The sequence below is a fragment of the Felis catus genome, chromosome A1 (genome assembly GCF_018350175.1).
Source record: "Felis catus isolate Fca126 chromosome A1, F.catus_Fca126_mat1.0, whole genome shotgun sequence".
Classification (NCBI taxonomy): domain Eukaryota; kingdom Metazoa; phylum Chordata; class Mammalia; order Carnivora; family Felidae; genus Felis; species Felis catus.
The window spans coordinates 114,433,925-114,459,693 of record NC_058368.1 but is presented as its reverse complement, the minus strand read 5'-3'; the positions used below and the strand labels follow the sequence as shown (position 1 = coordinate 114,459,693).

General features: G+C 39.2%; 2 protein-coding genes across 4 annotated transcripts in view; both read left to right on the top strand.

The window, feature by feature from the left end:
- GFRA3 (GDNF family receptor alpha 3) overlaps window positions 1-1,439 on the top strand; it is a 41,970-nt gene extending 40,531 nt beyond the window's left edge. For all 3 annotated transcript variants that reach the window (XM_045059589.1, XM_045059584.1, XM_045059587.1), the window contains one exon: window positions 476-1,439. In XM_045059589.1, the coding sequence (XP_044915524.1) occupies window positions 476-577 (102 nt within the window). In that variant the 3' untranslated portion in view covers window positions 578-1,439. The remainder of the gene's footprint in view (window positions 1-475) is intronic.
- Window positions 1,440-6,995: 5,556 nt separating this feature from the next.
- Window positions 6,996-25,384, top strand: CDC23 (cell division cycle 23). Its single transcript, XM_045059583.1, has 16 exons — window positions 6,996-7,192; window positions 7,277-7,349; window positions 9,499-9,636; window positions 11,788-11,830; window positions 12,363-12,468; window positions 12,567-12,699; window positions 14,254-14,431; window positions 14,520-14,617; window positions 14,750-14,831; window positions 21,856-22,009; window positions 22,125-22,244; window positions 22,585-22,660; window positions 22,967-23,028; window positions 23,727-23,805; window positions 23,883-24,002; window positions 24,419-25,384. Exons 1-16 carry the CDS (start codon window positions 7,038-7,040, stop codon window positions 24,587-24,589), a joined length of 1,788 nt encoding a protein of 595 aa, XP_044915518.1. The 5' UTR covers window positions 6,996-7,037; the 3' UTR covers window positions 24,590-25,384.
- Window positions 25,385-25,769: the final 385 nt, after the last annotated feature.

Below are 25,769 nucleotides of genomic sequence, written 5' to 3'. Positions count from 1 at the left end.
AGGCTCTATGCTGACAGCTCAGAGCCTGGAGCCTGCTTCAGATTCTGTGTCTTCCTCTCTCCCTGTCCCTCTCCTGCTCATGCTGTCTCTCTCCCTCTCTCTCTAAAATAAACATTAAAAAAGTTAAAAAAAAAAAAAAAAGAGGCGGCATCTGACAAGTGAAAATACAATCTCTGACTGTAGTACAGAGATCGAACTCTGGGCTCCTCTCACCTCATCTCCCCTTCAAGGTATCCATCAAATATTATGCCAAGGGGAATAGTCCTTGTTGGAAAGTAGGTGAGGTAATGAGAGACTTAGGTCTCTCACTTTGGATGGAACCTGGTTTCTGGAGGGGGCTCACAGACTTTCAATGTGAGTGGAGCTGTGCATCCCAGCCATAACTTTGACTTAATTCTTCATTACTTTTGCTACCTTTTCATTCACTTACTGTTAAAAAACAAGGAGGTTGTTTTCTCTCCCCTGACTTTTGCAGAGGCAGTCTGAATTCCAGTCTCCAATCAGAAATTATCAGATGCAGAAGGAATCTTGGAAGTCATCTTGCACAACGCTATCATTTTACAAGGGGGAAAACTGAAGCCCAGTGGGGAGAAGGAGTGGGAAAGGGGAGATTTTCTCAGATATGTTTAGATCAAGGTGGATTTCAGCTCTTCTGGATCTCCAATCTGGGCTGTCTCTAGATGACAGCCATCAAAGGGGGGAAGAGGTTTGACCTAGCAATGCGGAGTCTTGCTTTCTTTACCTCTGCATGGCTGAATGACTCCTAACCCATGCTGTGTGTCCTCTCATAGAAATGGCAGTGCCTACTAGGTGTACCTATCTCTCATTGCCATAACAAGTCTCTAAAGTAGGTCTTGTTATCATTTAAAAAAAGAGATAGGTCTACTTCATGGGATTCAATAAGATAACATTTGAAAATGATTTGTAAATGGTAAACCATACACATAAGATGAATTAATAATTTCTTATCATTATGGAATGTAGTGGAAGAATATGAGTTTTAGTTAGACAGAACTTGTTGCCTCACATATGTTGCCTGGGCCTCTATTTCTGCTCTGTAAAATAGGGGTAATGATACCTGCTTCACAGGGTTGTCACAAAGATTGGTGATCAGATATGTAAAGAGACTAGCCAAGTGTTCAAGAATACCTTACATTTGGGGCCCCTGGCTGGCTCAGTCAGTGGATCATGCAACTCTTGATCTCAGGGTTGTGAGTTCAAGTCCCACAATGAGTATAGAGATTACTTAAGAAAAAAAACACTTAAAAAAAAAAGAATGTTACATTTATATTACATTTCTCCAAAACTTATTATGTTAAAAATTTCTCTAAATATATTATGGGGACTATCTCTTTCATTTATTACCCCAAGTGAATAGCAGAAATTATTGTTATAATCCTTATTTGATGGCATGGAATAAATGATATAATAATAAATGATATTCCCCCAAAAAAGAACTCTTATTACTACCACCATTCTACCTCTGGAGAGAGGAGAAGAAAGGTGAAAAGATGCTTAATGTCAGTTTGGAGATGAAATACCTTTGAATTAGGCTGAGATTGGTGGTGTATAGAGGGGCAAGTTGGTGGAGTTCAGGGTGGGGGGAGTCACACAGGTGTTCCAGGCTCCACATCACTAAAGGTAAGGACAGTGGCTTTCATTTTTTTAAACACTTCACAAATAAGATAATTATTTAAATATTTTCCTTTTGAAAAAAGGAACAGTTTTGAGTCTTGGTTAAATGAAAGAATGAGTGTGAGGTAGTTCCTGATGGTCAGATGAACATGAAATGATTTTTTATGCACCTGTGCACTGGAAGTCTCCGAGGTGGTTTTTACTATTGTAGTGTTTTATTTTAAGTCATACAAATATTTAAAATGTACCCACAGTGGGTAATAATTAAAGACTCCAAAGCATAGGGGCGCCTGGGTGGCTCAGTTGGTTGAGTATCTGACTCTTGATTTTGGCTCAGGTTATGATCTCGTGGTCGTGGGATGGAGCCCGTTGTCAGCCTCCACACTGAGTATGGAGCTTGCTTGAGATTCTCTCTCTCTGCCCCTTTCCCCTGCTTGATCTCTCTCTCTATAAAATAAAATGTAAAAATATTTAAAATTTTTAAATGTTTATTTATTTTTGAGAGAGAGAGAGAGAACGAGCAGGGGAGGTGCAGAGAGAGAGAGGGAGAGAGAGAAAGAATCTCAATCAGGCTCTGTGCTGCCAGCACAAAGCCCGACCTGGGGCTCAAACTCATGAGCCATGAGATCACGACCTGAGCTGAAGTCAGACACTTCACTGACTGAGCCACCCAGGTGCCTCTAAAAATATTTTTAAAAAAGGACTTTGAAGCATAAGCCACCTTGATGCTGAAATACTAGTTAATGGTTATAGGGGCACATAGGTGGCTCAGTTGGTTGAGCATGTAACTCTTGATTTCAGCTCATATCATGATCCCTGGGTTGTGGGATTGAGCCCCATGTCAAGCTCCACACTCAGCAAGGAGCCCGATTAAGATGCTCTCTCTCTCTCCCTCTGCCCCTCTCTTCATGCTCTCTCTCTAAAATAAAATAAAAAGTAAAAATTTAAAAAATTTAAAAAATTATGGTTATAAAAATTATGATTATAAGATACAGGTCCAACACAGAGACTGGTTATGTATGTTTATGATACATACATATAATGGATTACCATGCAACTTTGAAGAGCATGAAGGGGAAAAATATTTATTAATGATGGGGTAATGCTCATAGTGAATTATGTAACAAATGTGGACAATAAGATAGTATGAAGCTATGTACACAGGTGGATTAAAATATTCAGAAACCAGTTATTTCTTTTGTATGGGACTTATATGGTAATGTTCTATTTATTCATTCATTTAATAGACTTCATGTTTTTAGTAGTTTTTAGGTTTATAGCAAAGTTGAGCAGAAGTTACAGAGATTTCCTGTATGCTCCCTGCCTCATATGTGCAGAGCTTCTCTCTTATCAATATTCCCCACCAGAGTGGTATACAGTTGGTGAACCTACCATGACACATCCTTACCACCCAAAGTCTAGGGTTTACATTAGGATTCACTCTGGGTGTTGTACATGGGTTTAGACAAGTGTATAATGACAAGTATTCAGCCTTACAGTATCATACAGAGTTGTTTCACTGTCCTAAAAATCCTCTGTGTTATGCCTATTCATTCTACTCTCACCCAACCGGTAGAAGCCACTGATTTTTACTGTGGTTATAGTTTTGTCATTTCCAGAATGTCATATAGTTGGAATTATGCAATGTCTAGCCTTTTCAGATTGGCTTATTTCACTTAGTAAAATGCATTGAAATTTTCTCTGTGTCTTTTCATGGCTTAATAGCTCATTTCTTTTTTTTTAAGTTTATTTTTATTTATTTAAGATAATTTTTTAATGTTTATATATTTTTGAGAGAGAGAGAGAGAGAGAGAGAACACAAGTGGGGTAGGGGCAGAGAGAGACACACACAGAATTCGAAGCAGGCACCAGGCTCTGAACTGTCAGCACGGAAGGGAAGTTGATGTGGGGTTTGAAGTCACCAACTGTGAGATCATTATCTTAGCCAAAATCAAGAGTGGGACACTTCATCAACCGAGCCACCAGGCTCCCCAGATACCTCATTTCTTTTTAGTGCTGAATAGCATTCCATTTTTTGGATGTACCAGTTTATTCATCCATTCACCTACCAAAGGACATCTTGATTGTTGTCAAGTTGTGGAAATTTTGAATAAAACTGCTATAAACAAGTTTTTGTGTAATATAGGTTTTTCCACTCCCTTGGTTGCATGATTGCTCTGGATTGTATATTAAATGTAAAGTTTTGTAAGAAACTGCCATACTGTCTTCCACAGTATTTTTACATTTCACATGCCTAGCAGCAATGAATGAGAATTCTTATTGTTCCACATCCTTGCCAGCATTTGGTGTTGTCAGTGTTCTGGATTTTGGTCATTCTAATATAGGTATGTAGTAGTATATTTATTATTCTTCATGATTATTGTATCCTTCAAGTTTTCTACATTGAAGATATGTTATTATTTTTTTAAATGTTTATTTATTTTTGAGAGAGAGAAAGAGTGTAAGCAGGGGAGAGGCAGAGAGTGAGGGAGACACAGAATCTGAAGCAGGCTCCAGGCTCTGAGCTGTCAGCACAGAGCCCAACATGGGGCTCTAACCCACAAATCGTGAGATCATGATCTGAGCCAAAGTCAGATGCTTAACTGACTGAGCCACCCAGGCGCACCAACCATACATTGTTTTTGTAATAGAAAAAATGCATTATAAAATAGAAAGCTACAAAGTCTATGTCATAGGAAGGATTGGGGAGGAGGGATGGTAGAGGAATAAATATTATATAATATTACATTAAGAAACAATACAAAGTAATTATACAACTAGAATGACTCTGGTTTTAAATACTGTAAAAAAAAATTGGGGTGACTGGGTGGCTCAGTTGGTTGAGCATCTGACTCTTGATTTTGGCCAGGTCATGAGTCATGATCCCAGAGTCTTGGGATGGAGCTCCGAGTTGGGCTCCATGCTGAGCATGGAGCCTACTTGGGATTCTCTCTCTTTCTCTCTCTTTCCTTCTCCCTTTCCCTCCTTCTCCCTCCCTCTGTCCCTCCTCTCCTTCATGCTCTCTCTCTCTCTCTCTCTCTCTCTCTCTCTCTCTCTCAAATTGAAAAAAATGCATGACAATTCTATCCAATTTAGCTTTTCATTGGGACAAGAGACTGGTTACACCCAAAATGTGTTGTTTGTGGAGAAGTGCTTGCCAAAGGCATCTTGAAATCTTTTTTCTTTTCTTTTTTTTTTTTTAATGTTTATTCATTTTTGAGGCAGGGGGCAGGGAGAAACCCAGTGAGAAACCTGATGAAACCTGATGCAGGGCTCCATCCTGTGTCTAAAAGATCATCATCCGAGCTGATATCAAGAGGCTGACACTCAACCAACTGAACCACTCAGGTGCCCCCCCCCCAAACTTCTGTTTTCTTATTATTTAAAAGCAAGACATAGGGAAATCTGGTTGGCTCACTTGGTTCAGCATCTGAGTCTTGTTTTCAGCTCAGGTCATTATTCCAGGGTCTTGGGATTGAGCCCCGCATCGGAATCTGTGCTGAGTGTGGAACTTGCTTGAGATTCTCTCTCTCTCTCTCTCTCTCTCTTGAAAATGAAAACAAAAAATGGGGGCACTTGGGTGGCTCAGTCGGTTAAGTGTCTGACTTCGGCTTGAGTCATGATCTCATGTGTTGACAACTCAGAGCCTGGAGCCTGCTTCAGATTCTGTGTCTCCCTCCTTCTCTCCCTCCCCCACTCATGCTCTGTGTGTGTGTCTCTTTCAAAAAAATGAATAAACATTAAAAAATTTAAAATAATATTTAAGAATTAAAAAAATTAAAAACAAGACATAAAAATTATAAAATCAAATACAATTGTAAAAAATGTGATATTTTAAGGGGAAAAGTTAAGAATTCTAAACAAGTCATAAAAGTATTATTTGACTACCTATAAATCCATAAACAATTACATTTCATCCTATAAGTCAGTATATATTCAATTTATATTCAATATATATAACACAGGTATGATATAATCTAATTTTTGTATTTGCTAACAAATCATGCTTTTTTTCTTATTATAAATTCTTTTTATATTCTTATTTATATTTATTTATTTATTATTTGTTATTTATATAATTTATATGTTTATATTTATTTTATTTTATTTATATTCTATACATATTTTATATTGATATAAAAGAATTTATATTAAATTCTTTTTCTTATTATAAATTTAAAACAAGTATAAAGGGTGCATCATTTGTGTAACAAGAAAAAAGTAGAATTCTGCCAATATATTGTATATCATGGTGCAATAAAGTTGACTCTATAATACAATTTAAATTTTTTTTAATGTTTTTATTCTTGAGAGAGAGAGAAAGAGATAGAAAACATGAGCAGGGGAAGGGCAGAAGGAGAGAAACAGAGGATCCCAAGCAGGCTCCGCACTAACAGCAGAGAGCCAAACATGGGGCTCTAACCCAGGAGCAGGGAGATCACCACCCCAAGCCCAACTCTGGCGCTTAACCAACTGAGCCATTGAGGCGCCTCTATAATACAATTTTAAAAATATGTATTAATCTAAAACAACATGCTTTACCTAAAAGTAGTTCTATATAACAGCCAAGGAATGACAAACGATTCGAAAAATTCTCAAGCTGGTAAAAGTATTTATTAATACGAAAGGGTTAAAAACAAAAAACGTTGAAAATGTTCATGTAATGTTTAAGAACGTTGGGGTTAGATTTGGCTCATAATCTAGACTCCTTCCTTGGAAGAGTGATAGAAACTCCCTGAGGTTTCATTTTACCTGTAAAATTGGGATGATTGATACGAATATCACAGAGCTGTTTTAAAGGTCAAACCAGATTATATCTGTAAAAGTACATAACCTGTTACAGGATAAATCCCCAATAAATGTTAACTATCCTCCCCCTGCCCCCCGCTATGGGGTGGAAAATGAGGAAGGAAGGAATCTCCACCTGTGGCCATACATCTTCCTAAGTAAGAAAAAAATCCAGAGGATAGCAGGCATCCTTGCTAGACACATACACCATTTCGTTGTCCAGCGGCACAGAATCTGCTGACAAACTACACTCTCCCTTCCAACCACATTACCCCTAAGATTCAGGGCACTTTCCCTTCTGCGCCCTTTCTTGCTCGTACTCCCAGCCCCAGCTTCCCAATCCACCTATTCCAGTCACTAGCTCTTTGCCCCGCTTCTTTTTTTTTTTTTCCTCCTCTATCCCTTCTAGTTGTAAATTTCCCGCCCTAGTAGCTCTTGACCAATCGGGGATGTGATTGTGTCTTCTTTCCCGGCCTTTTGGTGACGTTGAGAGAAGTAACATTTCTGATTGGATTTTCTGGAGCAGAAGGCCACCAATAACTGGCAGACTTTTTTGGCGCAGACGGACCGCTAGTATTATCGCTGGTGATTGGTTGGAGTGGCGAGTCAGGAAAATGGCTGCGAGTCCCTCTGTAGTCCCTATGGCTGCTCCGATGATGCCGGTCCTGTCATCGAGCAGCGATTTCTCAAATTTGCGAGAAATAAAGAAGCAGCTACTACTCATCGCGGGCCTTACCCGGGAGCGGGGTCTACTGCACAGTAGTAAATGGTGAGACGTCAGGGTCGGAAGAGACTGGGTTTGGATCCTTGGCCTTTGGGGCTTGTTGGAATTAATTCAGTTTGGGTGTTCCAGGTCCGCGGAGTTGGCCTTCTCGCTCCCTGCCTTGCCTCTGGCCGAGCTGCAGCCGCCGCCGCCTATTACAGAGGTAAGCACTTCCATCACTGTGAGCGCTCCCCACCAACCCGAAGGTTTATGGTGTATCCCGTCCTGCTTAGCAGGAATGTTTGTAGAGAGAATTAAAGCTTTTAAAGAGCTGGATGTTTTCAGCGATTTTTATCTGTGTGGTTTTGTTGATCTTTGTAAAGATTTGGTGGTGCTTTATTTAAGCTGGAGAGAATTAGTAAACAATCCTTGCTTAAGATTTCAGCCTTTTAAGTTTGATAGCCTAGCCTAGACAATGTTCTTAACGATGAGAAGAATCAAAGGTTTTAACAACAATGTAAAACTGGTTTTGGATTCAGATAGCTCTGGGTTCAAATCTCAGCTACACTAGGGACTTTAGGCAACTTTCATCTGTGAAATGCGGATAATAATAGTATCTACCTTAAGTGGATATTGCTAGAATTATATAAGATAGGAATATATTTTATGTTTGATCTACAGAAGGTATTTTTACATAGTCTGTGTGGTTTGAATAATTGTCACAATCCATTTTGTTTCTCCTGAAGATGCCATTTCTTGATTCCCCTCCCCTCCACACACTTTTTTTTAATTTAATTTTTTATTTTTTAAAATTTACATCCAAATTAGCATACAGTGCAACAATGATTTCAAGAGTAGATTCCTTAGTGCCCTTTACCCATTTAGCCCATCCCCCCTCCCACAACCCCTCCAGTAACCCACAGTTTGTTCTCCATATTTATGAGTCTCTTCTGTTTTGTCCCCCTCCCTGTTTTTATATTATTTTTGTTTCCCTTCCCTTATGTTCATCTTTTTTATCTCTTAAAGTCCTCATATGAGTGAAGTCATATGATTTTTGTCTTTTTCTAATTTCACTTAGCATAATGCCCTCCAATTCCATCCACCTAGTGGCAAATGGCACGATTTCATTCTTTTTGATTGCCGAGTAATACTCCACTGTACATATATACCACATCTTCTTTATCCATTCATCCATCGATAGACATTTGGGCGCTTTCCATACTTTGGCTATTGTTGATAGTGCTGCTATAAACACAGGGGGTGCACGTGTCCATTTGAAACAGCACACCTGTATCCCGTGGATAAATGCCTAGTAGTGCAATTGCTGAGTCGTAGGGTAGTTCTATTTTAGTTTTTTGAGGAACCTCCATATTGTTTTCCAGAGTGGCTGCACCAGCTTGCATTCCCACACACACACTCTTAAAAATAGTGAAGGTTTCTGATGTCAGAAGGTATAATGCATGTGAGAGGAGGTGGGTGAAGAAATAAGGAATTGATGAAGACATGTGAAAAAGGCCACTAGACTCCTAAGTTGAATGGATACATTTAGGATTTATTAATTCAATGAAGAAAACACTGAACATGTTTTGGTTCCAGTTTTGTTCAAGTAATATTTGGGCCAAGAAGGATGAGGAAAATGTAGCAAATGAAGATTTAATCGACTTACCCCTAGAATTTGGGAGATTGTATGCTTTATTCACTTAAATGTGCATCATTTCATTTATATACAGAATTATGACTGTGTTCTATACTTTTTGCAATACTAACATGTCAAAATTTTTTTGAAGTATAAAAAATAAAAGTAATTGCACAGTATGTTGCATTTCTGTACATTTTTGAAAGCCTGGAAAAGGAAGCAAATGTCAGATATTAATGCTAGACATTTTCCATGACTTTTCCACTTTTTCCTCATCAAATGTGTATTATTTGCTTCATTTTACCCATGAAAAAATGAGTTCTCAGAGAAACTAAGTAACTTCCCTACTAATGTCATGAAACCAGGAAATCAAGGAATCAGAATTTGAATCCAGTTTCCTAACACTAAAGCCTATGCAACTTCGCACCTCATTTAAAGAACTAGTACAACTTTCTGAGTGTCTTGGTTCAGTTTTTAAAATTTTTAGTTTTTCCCAACTTTTTATTTTGAAAAAAAGTTCAATGACCTTAGTGTGTAATAAGACAAATATACAAAAGTAATTTACATTTCTATGTATATGTAAATATGTATACATATCTACACACACGTATATGCTAGGTTTTGGGGAGGAAGAAAATACTTTTTCTTACATCTTGAAATTAATGAATATGCTTCTTGAATTTGAATTTTTGTTGTCTTGTTCCCAACCACTTATAAAAACTTGTCTCTCTTCCAGGAGGATGCCCAGGATATGGACGCTTATACCCTGGCCAAAGCCTACTTTGATGTTAAAGAGTATGATCGGGCAGCACATTTCCTGCATGGCTGCAATAGCAAAAAAGCCTATTTTCTATACATGTATTCTAGATATCTGGTGAGGGCCATTTTAAGATGTCATCTGCCTTCCATGAGGCATCCATATGTAGAACAAAGGGGGAAAAGTTTAATCGTTTAAATAGTTGAGCAGTAGTCTACTTGCTAAATATACTTTATAAATACTTAACAGTAATAAAGAGGATGTCATAAAGTTAAAAAGTGGCAATATAGAAGAAAATATTAAAAATATTTTTTATTACATTTTATTTATTTTTGATAGAGAGACAGCACAAGTGGGGGGGGGGAGGAGCAGAGAGAGACGGAGACACAGAATCTGAAGCGGGCTCTAGGCTCGAAGCTGTCAGCATAGAGCCCGATGTGCGGCTCAAACTCACAAACCGCCAGATCATGACCTGAGCCGGAGTCGGATGTTCAACCGACTGAGCCACCCAGGCGCCCGGAAAATATTAAAAATATTGATAGGAGTCCATGGCTGGCTCAGTTGGTGGAGCATGTGACTCTTGATCTCAGGGTTGTGAGTTCGAGCCCCACCCACATTGGGTGTAGAGATTACTTAAAAAAATAAAATCCTTAAAAAAATTGATAATATTCATTACTGATAAAATAGGCACTAGGCTCCCTATTTTTATTTTTTTATTTATTAATTTTTTTTTTAATTTTTAAAAAACTTTGGGGCACCTGGGTGGCTCAGTTGGTTAAGCTGCCAACTTCAGCTCAGGTCATGATCTTGAGGCCTGTTGGGTTTGAGCCTCATGTCAGGCTCTCTGCTGACAGCTCGGAGCCTGGAGCCTGCTTCAAATTCTGTGTCTCCCTCTCTCTCTGCTCCTCCCCTGCTTGCATTCTGTCTCTGTCTTTCAAAAATAATAAACATTAAAAAAAAATTTTTTTTTAAATTTTAAATCTTATTTATTTTTGAGAGAAAGAGGAACAGAGAAAGAGAGAAGCACTGAATCGGAAGCAGGCTCCAGGCTTTGAGCTGTCAGCCCAGAGCCCGACGCAGGGCTCGAACCCACACACTGCCAGTTCATGACCTGAGCCAAAGCTGGATGCTCAACCTACTGTGCCATCCAGGCACCCCTTAAATTTTTTAATTTTTAAAAATTTATTTTGAGAGAGAGCATAAGCAGGAGAGGAGCAGAGAGAGGAGAGAGAGAATCCCAATGCAAGCCCAACACGGGGTTCAATGTGTGCACAATGATATATGAACAGGGCTATTTATTAAAGTATTTTTTGTAATAGCCATAAAATGTCAATAACCTAAATATTCATTAGTCATGCGGCACCTGGGTGGCTCAGTCAATTGGATATCAGACTTCAGCTCAGGTCACGATCTCACCATTCATGATTCGAGCCCCATGTCTGGCTCTGTGCTGATAGCACAGAGCCTGGAGCCTGCTTCAGGTTCTATGTCTGTGTCTTTCTCTGCCCCTCTCCCGCTTGCACTCTGTCTCTCTCTCAAAAATAAATAAACATTAATATATATTCATTAGTCAAGAAATCCATTGTTAATTCTTGCCTGAAGTATTCTTTACTATGATATTGCAAAATAATGATTTTCCACTCCAGTATTCTCTCCACATTTGCCACTAGCCACTTGGCATTCTACTCTATGCAAGGGTTTTCCCTCACCATCCCCATTTATTTACCATCAGTATGAATTCAAGGATTCTTATATTTGTAATTGTTTGTAATTTATTACTGTACTTATAAATTATGTCAGTGCTCAAATTATTCCAGATTTGGACAGTGGGAGCCCCTGAATTATTGTTTAAAAGTAGTGACCAGTAGTAGTTGACATTTTGGTTGGACTTGGACCCTTTAGCTAGAATCAGACTCCTAGTTTTATTTTTATTTTATTTTATTTTGTTTTGTTTTATTTTATTTTAATTTATTTTATTTTAAATTTTTTAAATGTTTTTATTTATTTTTGAGAGACAGAGAGAGACAGAGAATGAGCAGGGGAAGAACAGAGAGAGAGGGAGACACAGAATCTGAAGCAGGCTCCAGGCTCTGAGCTGTCAGCACAGAGCCCAACGCGGGGCCTGAACCCACAAACGGCAAGATCTTGACCTGAGCCGAAGTCAGTTGCTTAACTGACTGAGCCACCCAGGCGCCACCAGACTGCTAGTTTTAGAATGAGTTTGAAAATAAAGTGAGAAAAGACCAATTTGTTGATTTTCTCTTACAGTCTGGAGAAAAGAAGAAGGATGATGAAACAGTTGATAGTCTAGGTATGGATCTCTTTGTCTTACCTTTTGGATGAAAGCAGGGGTTGCGTAATCAAATGCCTATATGAACCAGGCAGGTAAAATATAAAGGTGTGAAGTAGACTTAGGAGGACTGTTGCAAATTGGGGAGCACAGCTTGGTAACTTGTAACCTGCTTGTTACCCAGCCCTGCTGACAGCTCCCTTGAGGAAATGTGGGCCTAGTGTAGTCAAGGCTTTCTTCCCTTGGCCCTACCTCATTCTTTGGGAACTGAAACTGGAAATTCAGCTTTTTAGTTGAGACTTCTGCTTTTTAAACACTGATTATTATTTTAAAGTTTTAAAAACCTTTGTGGGCCTAGCAAAATATGACTGTAGACCAGTTATCAGTGGTAATTTCTGGAATAAAGTGGATTGTGTAAGGTATTGTTGGCCACTTCTGAGTATTTGCTGGAAGTTCCAGGTGTAACTTTGGTTGATGTCAAGGGGAATGTCTAGGTCCATGAAATGAAGATTGGCAGTCTTTCCTTAGATCTGAGATTTGGTTCCTTTCCTAGGTCCCCTGGAGAAAGGACAAGTTAAAAATGAGGCACTTAGAGAATTGAGAGTGGAACTTAGCAAAAAACACCAGGCTCGGGAACTTGATGGATTTGGCCTTTATCTGTAAGTGGTAGAGTAATTTCGATCCTTCTATAACATTTTCTCCAGAGTGGAAGGGATGTGTTATGAAACATTAACTTCTGTGATTGTCTCTTTCCTAGATATGGTGTGGTGCTTCGAAAACTGGACCTAGTGAAAGAGGCTATTGATGTGTTTGTGGAGGCTACTCATGTTTTGCCTTTGCACTGGGGAGCCTGGCTAGAACTCTGTAATTTAATTACGGACAAAGAGATGGTAAATTGAGAGGAGCTATGTGAAAGACCCTCTGCTCCAAGTCTTAATGTAATTCTGTAATGGGCTGGGAAGAGAGAGGTTTGCTAAACCTTTGTAGTTACATCTTTGCTTCTTCTCTAGTCTCTTTCATTGCTGGAATTTCGGTCTTTGTTTGAAAGACTCATGTCTGGCTCTTGTTTGGTGGTTGCTGTTGGATATGTGTCTAGTTATGTTAGAATATCTTTTCATTATTTCATGATTCACATTCACATTCACATTTTACTGTGACTTGCTTTATAGACTAAATGCTATTATACTTTTTTTTCCTCATTCCAAAGATGCCATAGGAAAGGTTTCTCTGATATCAAGGATTGTATTAAAAACATTTTTAAGGTCTCCGCTGAGCTATCCTAGGACTTTGTAGAGATTTAGAAATTTGTTATTTAATGAATTAAAGTATATGAAATTGCTTTATAAACTGCAGTCATTTTATTAATTGTTATTATAGGACATTGTCTATAGGTTTATTTTGCCATTCTGCAGTAGTTAACGGAATTGATAATACACTTGCTCTTGTTGGCTCTAAAGAACTGAAGGCTGGTCGACTTCCCCCAATAATGATACGTGCTACTAAATCTGGGTCTGAAGTCTTATCTTGACTTACTCCTATTTATTATCTCTAACTGCCTAATAGACTTTCATTAAAAGTTTGTTTTTTCTCTGAACTCAAAATATGCAAAACCAAGTTTCTGATCTTGCCTACCAAATTCTTTCTTCCTCCCAGCTTGACAGACTCCCTTGATACCATCACTATTTCTCAAGATACCCAGTCTTGATGCCTCATCAGTAGATTTGTTCTTCTCTTTCTCTTATCTCCTTTTATCTAGTCAGTCACCAGACATTGCCATGGTCTCCTTCTTGCATGCATCTCTTTTGGTTTTCTTTGCCATCTTGGTTTTCATCTCAGATTTGGATTACTTATAAGTAATAGTTACTTTTCTACCTAGTTTTTCCATTTGTACACTCCCATTCCTATGCTATCGTGCATACTGTTTTCACACTTACTCTTAAAATACCCATGTCATTGTGTCGTTCTCTTGCCAAAAATTTCATTGGTTTCCTATTGGATCCCACTTCCTGTTTTGCCATAGGACCTGCCCTATCCGTTCAGTCTTATTTTTTTCACTATTTTTGAACACATAGCCTCCTCTCAAACTAAGCTAGTTTCCTCATCCTATTCACTCACACTCAGGATTGTTTTGCCTCTATTGATGTTGTTGCCCTGCCTAGAGTGTTTTTTTCTTCTTCCTCTCTCTTTTTTTCTTTTCAAGTTCTACCTATCCTCTAAGACTCACCTGGAATACTAGGCTTTTCTTTGAAGTCTTCCTTAATTTGGTCATTCCTCCCTATTGTGCTTGTAAGTCCTGTTCACTTAATTGAACTGCCCTCTGTTTGTTATGTGCTCTCCTAAAGTTTTGGTGATAAATTTCTTTAGACAAAAAGACAGTTCCTTGATGTTCATTTGAGAGAGAGGTCAAAGTATATTAAGTGTGTCCCTCTCTCTCCTGCTGGCAGCTGAAGTTCCTGTCTTTGCCAGACACCTGGATGAAAGAGTTTTTTCTGGCTCATATATACACAGAGTTGCAGTTGATAGAGGAGGCCCTGCAAAAGTATCAGAATCTCATTGATGTGGGCTTCTCTAAGAGCTCATATATTGTTTCCCAAATTGCAGTTGCCTATCACAATATCAGAGGTGAGTGAATAAGGACAATGAAATACCATCAAATCCTGAATGTAGTACTATGTTGTTTTCTAAACTTTCTTACCTTTTTTTCCTGCAGATATTGACAAAGCCCTCTCTATTTTTAATGAACTAAGGAAACAAGACCCATACAGGATTGAAAATATGGACACATTCTCCAACCTTCTTTATGTCAGGGTGAGCTGCTTCCTTTGCTTAGAATTGATCAAGCTCTTTTGTGCTTTAATCTCTTGGGTTGGATTGTCACAAGTTGCATTAGCTAGGGGGTTCCTTAACTCATGCTTAGATTGTCTTTCCATTTTCTTCTAGAGCATGAAATCAGAGTTGAGTTACCTGGCTCACAACCTCTGTGAGATTGATAAATATCGTGTGGAAACATGCTGTGTAATTGGTAAGAGTCACTACTTTTTTTCTTTTAAGATTTATTTTTACTGTAAGTAATACAGATGTAAAAAATAACAATTAAAAGTGTCAAAGAGGGGTGCCTGGGTAGCTCAGTTGGTCAAGCATCCGACTATGGCTCAGGTCATGAGCTTCCAGTTTGTGGGTTTGAGCCCCAAATCGGGCACTCTGCTGTCAGTACAGAGCCCACTTCGGATCCTCTATCTCCCTCTCTCTCTGCCCCTCCTCCGCTTGCACTCTCTCTCTCTGAAAAATAAATAAACATTTAAAAGTGTCAAAGATAACAAAATATATACTATAGAATGTAAAAGCACAGTGTAATCCCACCCCCTAGATTATTTGGTGAGCATGACTCCAAAATGTTTTTCTATGTGAATACATGTGAATGCTAAAAATGTGTGTGTGGGTGCATGTGTATGTATAACTTGCTTGCAAAAACTGTATCATTATACACACTGCTCTGTAACTTTTCCTTTTTAAAAATATTAACAACAACAAAAAAAAGCGGGGCGCCTGGGTGGCTCAGTCGGTTAAGCGTCCAACTTCAACTCAGGTCACGATCTTGCGGTCTGTGAGTTCGAGCCCCGCATCGGGCTCTGGGCTAATGGCTCAGAGCCTGGAGCCTGCTTCGGATTCTGTGTCTCCCTCTCTCTCTGACCCTCCCCCATTCATGCTCTGTCTCTCTCTGTCTCAAAAATAAATAAACGTTAAAAAATTAAAAAAATAAAATAAAATAAAATAAAAATATTAACAGTAAGCTTTCTCATTTTTTTATTTAGTACATGAAGATTTGTATTATTTTTGATGGCTATTCAGTATTTTATTTCATAGATGTACCATTTTTATTTTTATTTAACCATTTTCTATTGTATAAGTTGTGGCCACTATTTATTAATATAAAAATAGTTTCAGGAAACATCTTTGTATGTGTACATTTATTTTTTCATGTTTATTCAACTATCATCCATGTGATCCATTCCTAGCAGTGAAGGTTGGATCAAAAGTGTGTATATTTTAACCTTAATATTACTAAAAAGCTTATAAGAATTTCCAATCCTAGGGGCATCTATGTGGCTTAGTCGGTTAAGCATCTGACTCTTGATTTTGGCTCAGGTCATGATCTCACAGTTGTAAGACTGAGCCCTGCGTTGGGCTCTCACTGAGTGTGGAGCCTGCTTAAAGTTCTCTCTCTCCTCTGACCGTCTCACCTGCTCATGCTCTCTCTCTCTCTCTCTAAAGTAAAACTGAAAAAAAAAAAAAAAAGGAATTTCCAATCCTATGAAAACAAGTCAGAAAACCTCTTTCTTCATATAGGGGTATTTCAATCTTTGTACTTTTGACATTTTGGGCTGATAATTTTTTTGTGTGTGTTGGGGGCCATCCTGTACATTGAGGGTGTTAGCAGTATCGCTAGCCTCTACCCACTAGATGGCAATAACCCTCTTCCCCCAATAGTGACAACCAAAAATGTTTGCAGATATTGCCAACTCTTGGGGTCATAATCATCTGTGGTTGAGAATCATCCGTGGTTGAGAACCATGCCCTATGTACTCCACCACACTTATTGTGACCTTATCATCAACTGACATAAACATATCAGTGGCCACATTTGGATAAAAGTAAGCTTGGTTGTTTGTGACAGAAAGCCCAGGTTCCCTGGAAATGAAAGGGAAATCCCCCTTCCTGGGTGTTTGGTGACCTGGCGTTGAGATCGTACATTCATATCTTTCTAGGTCAGGAAGTTGTTAGTAAACTGATAGCATTTCTATCCATTAATTTAATATTATTAGCCCTTGAGTAAGTTGTAGTTCAGTGTGGGAAATAAGCGTTAAAAAATATAATAGGACCTAGGGTGCTTGGGTGGCTCGGTTGGTTGAGCATCCAACTTCAGGTCAGGTCATGATTTCATGGTTTATGAGTTCAAGCTCCACATCTGGCTCACTGCTGTCAGTGCAGAGCCCCCTTTGGATACCCTGTCTCCCTCTCTTTCTGCCCCTCCCCTGCTTGTGCTCTTTCTTGCTCAAAAATAAATAAAACATTAAAAAATGTAATAGGTCCTGGGGTGCCTGGGGGCTCAGTCATTTGAGCTTCTGACTCTGGATTTTAGCTCAGGTCATGATCTCACAGTTTGTGAGATTGAGCCCTATGTGAGGCTCTGTGCTGACAGTACAGAACCCGCTTGGGATCTTCTCTCTCCCTCCCTCTCTCGAATGCCCCTCCTCCGCTCATGCATGTGCTGGCTCTCTCTCCCCCTACCCAAACAAATAAACATTTAAAAGAATATAATAGGTTCTTTTTTTTTTTTAATTTTTTTTTTAATGTTTATTTTTGAGACAGAGGGAAACAGAGTGCAAGTCGGGGAGGGGCAGAGAGAGAGGGAGACACAGAATCTGAAACAGGCTCCAGGACTCTGAGCTGTCAGCACAGAGCCCGATGCGGGGCTCGAACCCACAAACCGTGAGATCATGACCTGAGCCGAAGTCAGACGCTTAACCGACTGAGCCACCCAGGCGCCCCAAAGTGTAATAATAGGTTCTATTGGAACATAGGTGAGAATAAGAATAAATGATCTTTTCACTATCAGAACATTATAAAGAAAATATAAAGTCCATTAGGGTGAGGGCATAATCCCATTTTATTCAGAAAACATCTTTTGAACATCTTTTTTTTTTTTTTTTAAGTTTATTTATTTTGAGGGAGAGAGAGAGCAAAAGCTGGGGAGGGGCAAAGAGAAGGAGAGGCAGAATCCCAAGCAGGCTCCATACCATCAGCACAGAGCCAGTGCAGGGGTCAAACTCAAAAACCCTGAGATCATGACCTGAACCAAGATCAAGAGTTGGATGCTTAACCAACTGTGCCAATCAGGTACCTCATCTTTTGAGCATCTTCTGAGTACCAGACCCTGTGCTTTCTTTTGCAGTACCTACCCTTATTGCCATCGAGGAAGACTAGTAAAAAAAAATAACTATAATGCAGTGGGTTGAGTGTTATGATTGAGGTAAACCTAAGATGCTAAGAGAGTACATAAGTATCTAATCTAGCCTGTGATTATTAGGGAAGTCTTCCTGAGATGGTGGTGCTTGAAGGCTGGGCAGAAGTAAAACAGTTCAGTAAGAGAGTAAAAGGATTGACTTCGGAAGGGCATTCCCTGTATAGCACCAAAGTATGAAACAGGCATTCTGCCTGAAGTAGCTCAGCATCTGGAAGCATGGTGTGGGAATGTTCAAAAAGGGGCCCTATCTTGAAGAGGCTTTTATGCCTTGCTGAACATTAGGATTTTATTATGAAGGCAGTAGGAGTTTTCTGAAGGAATGTAAACCAGAGTGATGAATGTTCTCAGATTTTCAGATTTTTGGAATAATCCAGTCTAGGGATGATGAGAGCCTACACTGAAGTATTGGCAGCAGGGATGGAGAGAGGCTGTTGGACTTAAAAGGTATTTAAGAAGTAGAACAAATAGGGGGCACCTGGGTGGCTCATTTGGTTAAGTGTCCGACTTCGGCTCAGGTGATAATCTCATGGTTTGTGAGTTCAAGCCTCACATCAGGCTCTGTGTTCACAGCTCAGAGCCTGGATCCTGCTTCAGATTCTGTGTCTCCTTCTCTCTCTGCCCCTCCCCCACTCATACTCTGTCTCTGTCTCTCAAAAATAAATAAATGTTGAAAAAAAAAAAAAAAGAAGTAGAACAAATAGGAATTGGTGACTGGGCAACCAGTTGGATAACAGTGCTCTATACATGAAGAAAGGAAATAGAGATGGGGGAGAGAAGGAATGAATAATCCTTTTTTAAACCTCCACACTTAATGCCAGTTAAAATCAAAAGAGACTTACATATGAAGAGCAATGATTTAGGAGTTTCTTGTTTGTTTGTTTTGATTTTATAGTAGCTTTTATTATTTTTTATTTAATTTTTTTAATTTTTTAATTTTTAAGTTTACATCTAAGTTAGTTAACATATAGTGCTATAATGATTTCAGGAGTAGATTCCAGTGATTCATCCTCTATGTGTAACATCCAGTGCTCTTCCCAACAAGTGTCTTCCTTAATGCCCCTTACCATTTAGCCTACCCCTTGCCCCCCACAACCCCTCCGGCAACCCTCAGTTTGTTCTCTATACTTAAAAGTCTCTTATGCTTTGTCCCCTCCCTGTTTTCATATTCTTTTTGCTTCCTTTCTCTTGTGATCCTCTGTTTTGTAACTTAAATTCCACATATGAGTAAAGTCTTATATTTATCTTTCTCTGACTAATTTTGCTTAGCATAATACCCTCTAGTTCCATCCACATTGTTGCAAATGCCAAGATTTCATTCTTTTTGACTGCCGAGTAATACTCCATTGTATTTATATACCACATCTTCTTTATCCATTCATTTGTCAATGGACATTTGGACTCTTTCCATACTTTGGCTATTGTTGATAGTGCTGCTATTAACTTTGGGGCACATGTGCCCCTTCGAAATAGCACACTGTGTCCCTTGGATAAATACCTAGTAGTGCAATTGCTGGGTTGTAGGGTAATTCTATTTTTAACCTTTTGAGGAAACTCCATACTGTTTTCCAGAGTGCCTGCACCAGTTTGCATTTACAAGAGTTACTTGTTTTTTTAATAATCATTTGAGGTGAACTCCTTAATGAACTGTTGTTGTTTTTTTTTTCCTCAGTATATGTGTTAAATGCCCAGCACAGTGCCTGACATATGGTCAATAAATGTTTGTTGAATTTAGCCCACCTACTTTAAGAATGAAAAATAAGGAATATTAGTTTATGATAAAAAAAATATCCTTCAGCTTTCATATTATAGCCAATTCAGAGGAAGTAAAAGTAGAAAAAAGGGTAGAGAGAAAAAAAAAACCTGAGGACCTGAGAGAAAATGAACGCTCTTATGAATAGAATGGTCGCAAGGATCTCCTGTTGGTTTAGTCCTTGCATCTGCTTTGATGTTTCGATGTCAATTGTTTCCTTCTTTGTCTTTTCTGGAGTCCCAATGTCTGACAGGCAGCATTTTATGTACTATGTGAAACAGCTTATACTACAATATAGCATAGTTAAGTTTGGACTCTGGAACCAGACTACCCGAGTTTAAATCTTGGTTCTGCTACTAACTAGTTGTGTGACTTTGGGCCTAACCTGTCTCTGCTATAGTTTTCTCATTCACAAAGCAATAGTAATGGATCCTTCTCTCATGTAATTGTCATGAAGATTAGATAAATTAATGCCTACAAAGCACTTACAACAATGTAGTTGCCCAGCACACTTGTAATCATTAGTATATTTTAGCTGCTCCAAATGAGATTTAAAAAATCTCATGTACTTGATCTTTGCTCAAAACTTGGCCAATTCTGACTTCCTTAATATCTCTATCATTCTCACTCCTTTAGAAGCTAGAGCATATGTAGGGCTATACCCTTCTTCCTGGGTGAGGATCAGTATTTTGGCCTAGAAATGTACTATGCTGATGTATATAGTTCTAATCTTCCCTTTCCCTACTCTCTCACTTATGACTATTTATTTTTTTACTATTATAAACATTCTTCTTCATAGCTACATTACAAACAGGATTTGTGGGGATTTAAAATTATTATTGAAGTATAATGTTATATTAGTTCCGGGTGTATAACATAGAGATTCTACAATTCTGTGTATCATTGAATGCTCACCATGATAAGCTAGTCATGATACAAAGTTATTACAGATTTATTGACTGTATTCCCTATGCTGTACTTTGCATTCTGTGACTTACTTATTTTATAACTGGAAATGTGTACCTCTTAATCCCCTCTATCTATTCATTCATCTTTTTAAAAAAATAATTTATTCCTGAGGTTCCTAGGTGGCTCAGTCGGTTAAGCATCTGATTCTTGATCTCAGCTCAAGGTCATTATCTTATGATTCTTGACATCAAGCCCCATTTGGGGCTTTGTGCTAACAGCGTGGAGCCTGCTTGGGTTTCTCTCTCCTTGCTCTCTGCCTCTCCCTTGCTCTCTCAAAAATAAATAAACTTTAAAAATAGCTTTATTGAAAAAAAAACCAGGCTTATTAAGGTATAATTTATATAAGTTTATACTTCAAGGAGTTTTTGTAAATTTATACAGTTGTGTAACCATAACCATAAATCCAGTTTAGAACACTCTGGCACCCCTGGAAGTTCCCTTGAGTCTGTTTGCAGTCAGTCCCTCTTGCATCCCCCAGCAGACACAGATTTGCCTTCTATCTCTATATTTTGCCTTTTCTAGAAATTTTCATGTGAATGGTATCTTGCAGTTTTTAGTCTTGTTTGGCTTCTTTCACTTAGCTGTTTCTGAGATTCACCAGTGTTGTAGCATGTTTCAGTAGTTTGTTTTTTTTTTAAGTTTATTTATTTATTTTGAGAGAGAGCTCAGCACGTGCATAAATTGGGAGGGGCAGAGAGAGAGGAAGAGAGAAACCACCCAGACACCCCTCAGTAGTTCTTTTGAATGTTGAGCAGTACTCCATTGTTTGGATATGTATATTTTGTTTTTCCATTTACCAGTTGACTTAAGATAAATGGGTTTTATACCCTCTCTGCAAATAAAATCTTCCACAGATTCCTAAAAGCTCTCACTTGCTCTTTTCAAGACCAACAATGATAGATCTGATTTGATTCTTATGGGAGAGAGGAGCTCAGAGCTCTACCTTTTTATCCCTTGAAGTACCTCTTTAGAAACCTGGGAATGTAGTTGGAAAACTACCAAACTGTAGAAATTTCCCATCCTTTGTTAAGAAAATATGTATAAGTGCTATATCCAGATGAAATAAACTGAAGAAAAACTTGAAGTGTTAGGGAACATTTTTTTTTTTTTAAACCAATATGTGTGATAGATGAGTATATTTCCCAAGGGAATAATGATGTTCCCTTCATGTACATTTTGGCTTTTCTGCAAATACTTTGGGGGAATGAGTTATAGTTTCATGCCTGCTCTGTGGAATGCTATTTTAGGGAACTTTTATTTTTATCTCTCTAGTTACTTACATGTCTTTTGTTTTTCAATCAGGCAATTACTATAGTTTGCGTTCTCAGCATGAGAAGGCAGCCTTATATTTCCAGAGAGCACTGAAATTGAATCCTCGGTATCTTGGGGCATGGACACTGATGGGACATGAGTACATGGAAATGAAGAACACATCTGCTGCTATTCAGGCATACAGGTGAGTTTCTGGTTGAGTGGTGAGGTGGAGGAGATTGATGTTAGGAGCCTCTCTTGAGCCTGCAAGTCTCTAACCTTGATTCTCCCCTCTTACCAATCTCTCTTTTGTTTCGTAGACATGCCATTGAGGTCAATAAACGGGACTACAGAGCCTGGTATGGGCTTGGACAGACCTATGAAATCCTCAAGATGCCATTTTACTGCCTTTATTATTACAGACGGGCCCATCAGCTTCGGTAAATCTGACCAGTTGATGATGTGTTTGTTATGAGAAGGGCTAGTACTTTATCTTTTGATAGCTACTGAAGAATCACAGTGAATGAATGGTTTTCACTCTTAGAGACCTGGGTGTAAACTTGCCCTATGCTCCTTGGTCATTTTTATGCAGTATATTCTGATGGGTTAGTTGGTAGTATAATTGTGAACATAAAATACTGTAATTATATGAAGTATTGGATTAAAGGCTAATCCCTGCATGGATTTGAATTAGTGGTTGTTGGTGGTGTGTCCTCAAGGTTGGACTTTAGTAACTTTTTAAAGTCTTTGCTCAGACTGCCTATTCCTCCTCTTTCTTAGGCCGAATGATTCTCGTATGCTGGTTGCTTTAGGAGAATGTTATGAGAAACTCAATCAACTAGTAGAAGCCAAAAAGGTATCTGAATTTGGGTCCTGGAGAATTTGAATGGAGATGTGCTGTTTGGATGAAGGGTTGGTCTCTCTGTGCTCTAATTTTCCTTCATGTTGATCTATCTACCTAGGAAAGTTTTAAGTATTTATAGGTGCATAGGCTAAAAAGCAAAGCACGGCTGACATTGTCAGTGGGATTATCAGTCTGGTACAAATGCTTTGTATTCTGCAAATCTGAACTTCTGGGAGGCTTGTAGGACTTGAGCCTTTATGTGGTAGGTCATGGCACATGGGACAATGGTCAAAAGTGATCAGTTTATTGTTTTGACAGTGTTATTGGAGAGCTTACGCCGTGGGAGATGTGGAGAAAATGGCTCTGGTGAAACTGGCCAAGTGAGTGAAAGGAATGAAATGCTGTTGTTATTTCTGTTGGCTTCTCTGGTACGGCTCATCCTGCACTCTCTAGAGCCCCCATCGTCCTCCTACATGAGTGTGCAGATGCATCAGGGTGTGTGAATACTGGTCTGGAAGTTAAGCCATCTTGACTCAGGAGACTCCTCTCTAAAGGGGGAACTGCTTTCCTGTTAGGCAAGGGATCAAGAATGAATTGAAAGGAATGAAATTTTCATGTCAAAGCAGTCTAGGAAAACTACTTTAAGTACTGATCCTCCTCCAGATAAAGCCCAAGGAAATAAGGAATGACTCAGAAATAGCAGGCAAACAAGTCTTAAATGCAATCTTATTCATGCCAGTTCTTTTCTGAATTCTTAGAAAAAAGTCTGAATTGCTTGGTGTCTTTTTAAAATTTTGCTCAGAGTATTATCAGAGAATTTTGCAAAGGTGTGTTGTCCACTATAAGTATTTACCTACTCTCCCTCCATCACCAGTAGGAGAGGAACGAGGCTGAGTTTTGATGAGGTATCCATCACATTGGGACACTAATATTATTCTGGGTCCCAGTGTGCCATTTATGTCAAACCTTGTAGTTTTCTCTGTATTGCCATTTTTTGGGTCTTAATCATGTGCTTTGCGTTTTACCATTAGCTTGCTCTGAGATCTCATTTGTACTTACAGACCTATTTATTTTGTAGGCTTCATGAACAGTTGACTGAGTCAGAACAAGCTGCCCAGTGTTACATCAAATATATCCAAGACATCTACTCCTGTGGGGTATGTTTCACGACCATGCGAACTGGGTTGCTGATCGTATTCTCATCGCCTTAGTCATTCTTGCTTTCCTTATCCAGGAAATAGTGGAGCACTTGGAGGAGAGCACTGCTTTCCGTTATTTGGCACAGTACTATTTTAAGTGCAAGCTGTGGGATGAAGCTTCAACTTGTGCCCAAAAGTGTTGTGCATTCAATGATGTGAGTAGCAGTTCTTTGCTCAAGGGTTTGGATTTTAGGTTCAAACATATGATGTTTAAGAGGCACCTGGGTGGCTCAGTCGGTTGAGCATTCAACTCTTGGTTTTGGCTCAGGTCATGATCTCACGGTTCGCGAGTTTGAGCCCCACCTTGGGCTCTGCGTTGACAGTGTGGATCCTGCTTGGGGTTCTCTCTTCCTGTCTCTCTGCCCCTCCCCTGCCTTTGCTCTTTCTCTTAAAATAAATTTAAAAACAAACAAAACATATGATGGTTATGATCATCTGAGAGTGGAAGATGGGTAAGAAGGTAAGTGGAAAGGCTTCCTTGATCTGTGAAACTTTTACATCAGTATTTTAGAGCTGGTTTTTGAGAATAGCCTTGGATAGACTTTGAAACACTTTTCTGATTTTGTTTCAGACCCGGGAAGAAGGCAAGGCCTTGCTCCGGCAAATCCTACAGCTTCGGAACCAAGGGGAGACTCCCTCCACTGAGATGCCTGCTCCCTTTTTCCTCCCTGCTTCACTTTCTGCTAACAACACTCCCACACGCAGAGTTTCTCCACTCAACCTGTCTTCAGTCACACCGTAGTTGGCTGTTTTCAAGCCAGCACACTACTAGACCCATGTTAAGCCTTACTTCTGTGTAAGGAATGGCCACATCTGTTCTTCCAAGGACCTTAGTTGTCCGTTTGTACAGATGGAAACAGCTCCTTGGGGATGGTTTACAGAATCTGACAGAATAATCCTGGCAGGAACGGACATGGTCTTTTGCCGGTTAGAAGCACTTCTGTTTCCCTTCTGTTCAGAGAGTGGCTACGAATCTGGGCCTTCTCCCCAGACCTTTTCTCCCCATCTAAAAGACATCCCTTTAACAGCACTTTAGTACAGGCAAGGCTTACAGAAACCAAGTTTTAATGCTGCTGGGAGTGAGAGATTTCTTTAGGGAGGGATGGAAGGGAGAACAGTGTGCCACTCTACCCTCTGTAGGCAGTAGGGGCACTGGATACCCTAGGAAGGTGAGGGTACCGGATAGACATGACCTCATCATTCTGGATTTACTGAGCATGACTATGCTGTCAGAGGTAAGATTTAAACGGAAGCTACACATTTGTTCTTGCTCTGGGGGGACATTCTTCAGAAACATAATTTTAAGAACTCTTCATAGAAATTTTCATATTGGAATTAACTTACTAGAGTTGAATGAAAGAGGGGGCAAAAAGAATCTTACTTTGCATGGAACTGTTGATGGCAAAAGAGCCTATGGAGTTACCTATACTCTTACTAAAGCGAAGCAAGGAGTCAGGATTACAGATAATTTCATGGATGTTCAAGAGGTGTTAGGTTTTGTGACCGTATAGACAAGAATAAACCCATTTCAACCTGGTCTGTTGTAATAAATATTTTTGATGTAGTTATGTTCCCTACCTGCCCCCCCCCCCCACCCCCATGCCTATTTTCTCCCAACAGAATGGTTCCTTTCAGCCTTCACCTGTTTAGACAAGGCAAAGGGAGTCATTCTTGCTGTGCTCTTGGAGGGTTTCAGGCCTGTGCATGTGTATTCAGTAGGAGGTAATATATGCTATGCTTGTAATGTCTGCTGTAATGAATTTGAACTGTAGATACCATGGATTATTCTGAGCTCAGGGCCCAGCCTTCCTTTACTGTTTCCAGAACAAGTTTGTTACCCATTCACCAACTAAAGTCTGACACTTCACTTTATATTAAGGAAGGTTTAGAATATCTAATGTCCCTTGAATTCATTTTTTACC

What these genes read in the sequence shown, in the direction of transcription:
- CDC23 (XM_045059583.1), top strand. Translation starts at nt 7,038, where the DNA reads ATGGCTGCGAGTCCCTCTGTAGTCCCTATGGCTGCTCCGATGATGCCG. An exon ending in CTACTGCACAGTAGTAAATG is followed by an intron (nt 7,193 to 7,276) that starts GTGAGACGTCAG and finishes TGGGTGTTCCAG; the next exon opens with GTCCGCGGAGTTGGCCTTCT. An exon ending in AGTGTTGTGCATTCAATGAT is followed by an intron (nt 24,003 to 24,418) that starts GTGAGTAGCAGT and finishes ATTTTGTTTCAG; the next exon opens with ACCCGGGAAGAAGGCAAGGC.